This window comes from Rhododendron vialii, chromosome 2a (assembly GCF_030253575.1).
Source record: "Rhododendron vialii isolate Sample 1 chromosome 2a, ASM3025357v1".
Taxonomy (NCBI): Eukaryota; Viridiplantae; Streptophyta; class Magnoliopsida; order Ericales; family Ericaceae; genus Rhododendron; species Rhododendron vialii.
The window spans coordinates 44,513,092-44,519,544 of record NC_080558.1 but is presented as its reverse complement, the minus strand read 5'-3'; the positions used below and the strand labels follow the sequence as shown (position 1 = coordinate 44,519,544).

The 6,453-nt window shown below is 38.8% G+C and overlaps 1 protein-coding gene across 1 annotated transcript; it reads right to left on the bottom strand.

Annotated features, from left to right (window-relative positions):
* Window positions 1-702: 702 nt before the first annotated feature.
* LOC131316541 (aquaporin PIP1-3-like) lies at window positions 703-5,894 on the bottom strand. Its single transcript, XM_058345949.1, has 4 exons — window positions 5,393-5,894; window positions 4,086-4,381; window positions 1,383-1,523; window positions 703-1,037 (listed from the first exon to the last, which is right to left on the bottom strand). Exons 1-4 carry the CDS (start codon window positions 5,718-5,720, stop codon window positions 942-944), a joined length of 861 nt encoding a protein of 286 aa, XP_058201932.1. The 5' UTR covers window positions 5,721-5,894; the 3' UTR covers window positions 703-941.
* Between the last annotated feature and the right edge of the window lie 559 nt (window positions 5,895-6,453).

Sequence of the window (6,453 nt, the reverse complement as noted above, 5' to 3'; positions counted from 1 at the left end):
CATTCGTTGCATCTCAACGGTGGCTGCACCGATGGGGAACCGACCGTCACGTAGCGCCCATTCTGGATTTTCGCATCGAAAATTCGAGCCGTTCAATAATTTAAACACAAATATCGAGTGTCCCTAAGAAAAACCAGCTCAATTGAATAAGTGTAAACGTTTGATTCAATCTTCCTATTTTTTATTCAAATTATACGAGTGGGCCCCGCGTGCCGATCGATTCCCTATCGGTGCAGCCAGAGTCGGTGGCTTTAGCATAAAATTAAACAGGGGAACATTATTGTATAACTCTGTAATAAAAATTATAATAGACAGATTGGCCAATTTTTTTAGACACAGGAACAATTCATGTTTTTTATTATAAATGGAATAGACAATATTTATGATGAATGGATTGGTTTGGTTGTCTTGAAACTAAGTTGTTGGAGAGAAAAAGAGAGCAAGAAAGTTTTGAGACCCCTACCTCTGACTTCCTCAGTATGAAAAGTTCTCTTAAATTTTGTCATGCAAAACACAAAATTTTTACAAGAATTAGTATGTCCACTAATTATTTTCACAATTTTTTTTCGGAAAATTTTAATATAAATCATGAGCTATCTTCATTCCATACGGAACAATTGCTTCGGCTTTAATGGCTTTAATTGGGCTCCTAGTAAGTGAACGGTGGGATTGAACCCCAGGATTAGTCGAGATGCACGTAAATTGACCCAAGCACTTGAGTTAATCAATTTTTACAGTACGACAGCATGAAAGTAACTAGTAGCTTAAACTAGTTTCATTCACAACCGCCACAGGCTTACATACAGATAATTTAAAAACACAATCAACACCTCATAACCAAGTCCACATCAAGATAACAACAGAACACAACAACAAAGTGAAGGAAAAAAGGGTGAAAAAACAAGACAAGCTGGATAATAAACAAAGATGCAGCACACTGATTAGGCCCTGGATGTGAAAGGAAGGGCTCTGATAACAATCTGGTGGTAAAGGGCAGCCAGAGCAGCTCCAATGAAGGGTCCTACCCAGAAGATCCACTGTAATCGCAGACACATCAGAAACATTAGATTAGTGTTTTTTTTGTCGGCAAAAGCCAGTATTATTAGAATAATTAGATTACACCTTGGAGGAGGAGTTGAACTCCTAAACTAAACTCCTTCCTCTTAGCACTAAAGCCCCCGAGGCCATTGGGCCAAAACCCTCTTGGCAACATTAGATTAATGTTATTAATGCGAGTAATATGTTATAATCGTGTTAAAAAGGTGATGAATAATCTCCTATTAACCGAACTGAAAACAATAATCTCATTTGTGATGTCATAATGATACATTGATGTTTAATCTGGTTAGAAAGTAAAATGAGAACAGAGAAATCATATTTACATGGTCATCCCATGCATGGTCTCTGTTGAAGACGATGGCGGCTCCAAGACTCCTGGCCGGATTTATGCCGGTTCCTGTGATGGGGATGGTGGCCAAATGAACCAAGAACACCGCAAACCCAATGGGGAGAGGAGCCAAAATCTGCAACTCCAGGAAGAGATAGTTAAAGCACGTATCGGCAACCAACTACAACTCCAGCAACCAACTACAATTTATGCATGCCCAGCTTTTGAAACAGGTAAAAATTAAAGACTTGCGAAAGTTATAAATGTGCAACAAAATAAAAAAGCACAACCTAAAGCATCTAAAAAGGGAAGCATCCCAGGACTTCGTGAGCAATCTATCTCGCTTGATAATCCACAGAAGATACTTCCATCTCGGGATGCCTAGCCTAGGGATTTCGACTTTTGCTACTGGTCTAACATAAAAATGCTACAACAAGGGTCTTGCATTCAGCATGTGGTATCATGTCATGTTTAGGATACATGAGAATAAGGTGCTGTAATTCATTAGAAAGGATATCCATATACCAAAGCTTCTTTGTACGAACTCGGCGAAGTAGAATTCAATAATACCATTGTCGCATCAAACACTTGCCATGAAGTAGACAAAAATTAAGGCTGGTTTGACCTAATATGCGAGTTGGCTTATTTTTTTGCCTTTATTCAAATGCGATTTTTTTTGAATAAAGACAAAAAAATAAGCTAAGTAGCTTAGTAAGCCAAACCACCACTTAATCCACGAGGAATAGGACTTTTCTAGTCTTCATGTAAAAACATCCGTTGGAAGGAACCAAAGATGTGAGAGTCATATCTTTTGGAATACTAGCAAAGCAATTGTCAATCAGAAATATTAGAGAACTACCATTTTGATCTTAGAATTTCTAATGCATTCTTAAGAGAAGCTAAACACTAGTACAAGACCAATGGTACCGGAGCCCTTACAGCCACACATTTGTGTGAGTCCCATACACTTGGTGGTAGGCCCACACATTTGATCGAAGAGTTGTTACCACCCACACATTTGATCGAAGAGTTGTGTAGGGCCTACCACCAAGTGTATAGAACCCACACAAATGTGTGATTGTAAGAACTCCGAGACCAGTTATCATGAACTAGTGAATAAGTTTCCCACCCTTAACAAGATGAAAGGAAAACATGACATTACGGCGTCGAAGTATATGTTCGAGAGGCCACTTGCTCTCTTCTTTCCTTTCTTAGCTAACAGAATCTTATCTCAAAATACCACACGGTACATTTGCTATTGTTTTGGTTATTGCATTGCCATTTGTGAAAGAAAAGCCATGCAAACCAACTCAATTACAAGGAAAAAATAAACCAACATCTGTGGGAAAGAAGTTTTTGAAATTAACAGTATAGACTGATTAATTCCAAAAATACCACAGTTACTTTGTTGGGATAGTTTCTTATGCAAACTCAATAGCAAATATAATGACAGTTTTCGCTTACACCAGTTTCTACAGCAACCACCTAACTTGGCAACCGAACTGTTTTAATTGTGGAGATGAAGCCAAATTGCAGCAAAAGCTTAAAGAGGGATAGCATAATAGTGTATGCCACCAACCAAATTAGCTTAGCAATTCATTCACACTTGCATACACAAGACTATGAAATCCACAAAAAGAAATATGTATGAATCTCAGTCCGATGCGTATGCGAGGTTGACAAGTACCGGTAAGGCTTCTAATTTCTTTGTAGCCAACAAACCAGCCAAGATGGTAAAAGCTACTTTGGTATTTTGTCTTGGATTTGACACCTAAACTTAGTTTTCCAAAGTTTCGGACCACCACGTCATTTTTAGTCCCGACATATTTTGGTAGAAGAGACCATATCCACCTCACACTTTTCATTTCTTGAGGATTACTCCTAAGTAGGTGCATATGCCTGGATGGGCTCAATGGCAGAATGTTTTTCGCGTTACGTTTCTCCCTCACATATTTTAAGGATGACCCCATTCTACCATGTTGGCCGAGACCAAATATGACGTGGTGGTCCCTAACAATGAAATATTGGGTCTCGGAGTCCTTAGAACCACACAACTTAGTAGAGTCTGTAGACCGTACTATCAAATGCATAGTACCCACAAAAATGTGTGGCTCTTGGGCCTTCGGGACCTATAGTCCACCAAAGAATGGTTTTTTCCAAACCACATGCAAGCATCATTATTTTCCAAAAGCAAAAGACAAAGCCAACCATTCTAATCCCTCTTGTCAAAAAGTAAGACCAAATATACTCCCTGGTCCACCTTCACACTGGTGCAGCAATTTTTATGAAACCACAAACACCAAAATAAACTATCCCAGTCTCTATAAATTTTTCAACACAAACACCAAAATAACAAGATATAAGATGCATCTATCGTTATACTGCCCAATCTACACCTACTTAAACTGTTTCAAAAGACCCTAACACCACTTCTTTAAGATGTGAGAAACCAAGCCAAGAGGCCTTTGGCCAAACGGCATCACGGGCGAGGTTAGGAGTTCAACTCTTCGTCCAATGTACTAATCTAACTACTCTTACAAAACTGACTTTCGCCGATCGAACAAAAAATAGATCCGAGAAACAAAAGCATGTCCACAAAACCCAGATGCACAAGTCACATACCCAGCAAAATCTAGTCCAAGTTAAAGACAATGACACTTATCATGCACAGTAAGAGAAAGAGGAAAAGAAAGCATACAGGGACATGTGAGTCTCTGGCATTTCTCTTGGCATCAGTGGCAGAGAAGACAGTGTAAACAAGGACAAAGGTACCAACAATCTCAGCACCAAGGCCATCCCCCTTGGTGTAGCCATGGTTCACAACGTTGGCCCCACCACCCAGTAGCTGATACTGGGTAGGTTGGAACCCCTTGACCACACCAGCACCACAGATGGCACCCAGGCACTGCATCACTATGTAGAAGATGGCCCTGGTTAGGGACAACTTCCTTGCCAGGAACAAACCAAAGGTCACTGCTGGGTTTATGTGTCCTCCTGTTACAAGAAAACTTTTGATCAGAAAAGTTTTGACAGAGGAAAGATGCCAAACTCTGAGGGAAATAAGGGTACGTCTCCCTAAAAAGAATAAGGGTACGTCTCCCTAAAAAGGCCAACTTTTTTTTTTTTTTTTTGTCTTTCAACAAATTATCTTCGCATTTGTTAATTTTATGCCAAATTTTTATGAATTATTGCTACATCTCGACAGACGAAGGGAGAAAGCTTCAAAAGTAAAAAATTATGACAGAAACCCTTCTCTTTTTTTAAAAAAATCCAAGAAAAAGCCCAAAAATATTCCAAACAGATCAACACATGAACAAGCAGATCTACTAAGGTCCCGTTCCAGAACACCTTCTTAAAAGATAAGTACTTATTTCACATTTTCAAACTAAAAAATAGTGTAAATAAAAAATAATTTTTTGAATTTTTTTTTTGCACTGTATAAAAGATCTTTTCGAGATCTTTCAAACAAGATCCATATTGCATATTTTTAGATTTCAATAAGCCCATTATTTTTTAGCTTGAAATTGACTTCTTAAGAAATAAAGACTTATTTTAAGTTCCAGAACGGACCTAAGTACCCACAAGATGTTCTACAAAATCCACAAGAAATTGAGGGATCCAACCCATACTGAAGGGAAAAAATCGGAAAATTAGCCCCAAAATAGGAAAATAAATGGCTGGTCCTAGTTTAAGTGAGTCTTTGGGGGGGGGGGGGGGGGGGGTGGGTGTGGAAGGCAACCCACACTGATCCACTAAATATCTACCAAAAATTTCCACCAAAATTATCAAGAGAAAAAAGGGTGAAACTCAGCATGATGGGGGGGAAAATGAAAATAAAAACACCCAAAGAAACAAGAAACAAATTACTGGTCCTGGTTCAGGTTCAGGTGAGTATTAAGAGGAATTTCTTTAAAAAGTAATAAGAGTAACGCTACAGACACAAAGTAACTGGAATAACTAAATGAAGAGTCTGCAATAAAAAAATTCAAGGAGAGAATTCCAAACCTGAAATACCAGCAGTGCAGTAGACAAGGGCAAAGATCATACCACCAAAGGCCCAAGCAATCCCTTGAATACCCACAGAGGCGCACTTATTAGGTGCCCTGGAAACACCCATGACAGTCAAAACAGTGATGTACAAGAAGAGGAAAGTGGCCATGAACTCAGCAATCCCAGCCCTGTAGAAGGACCAAGACAGCAACTCCCCTGGCTCAAAGAGGGGAGCTGGGGGTGGCTCCTTGTAACCCTTGTCTGTTTGAGCTGATGTCCCCAGTGGTTGCCTCTCTGAGAACTTGTTGGCTCCCAGCTTCACATCCTCCTCCTTGCCCTCCATTTTCTCAGAGACTGTGCTCTCTCTCTCTCCTCAAACTCTCTCTCTCTCTCTCTCTCTCTCTCTCTCTCTCTCTCTCAAGCTCTCTCTTTTTCAGACTGATGAGTAGCTCCCGTGGAGTAGTGGGAGAGGAAAGGGTTTTGGGTTGCTTTTGTAGATGATGATAAATCATGGTGCTTTTCAGGTTTGGTTTGTGAGTGGAGTATTTCTTTTCTTTTTGGAAACTAATAAAATGGTTAATTAACCACTCCAATTTTTAACAAGAAAATAGGAGTGAATATTGTTTTTTCAAGAATTGTCTATGCTTCCGAAATTGGCTGAAAGTACTAAAATATTAGTAAAAGTGCTTTTTTCCATCACTGAAATAGCTTTTTTCCTTCCCAAAATACTAACAAAGCTTTTACGACTTTTAGCATTTTTAAAAAACACCCCTAAGGAATTTAAGGAATTTTAATTAAACAAACATTTCGAGACATGAAAATTTTAAAAAGTGGACAATAAAATTGGGACGCATGAAATATTTTAAAAACTAATTTCAAGAGAGTAATGTTACGTGTATATAATCATAGAATATAGATTTACAAACAAATTAGTTTGAATACATACTCCTAAAACATCACTCACACGTGATGAGACTTTAGACTTCGGTCTAGACATATATAGATACAGTGAAATCCCCTACAGATAATAATGTGTCACGACAAGACAATACTCTTTAGCATGACGGAGACCATAC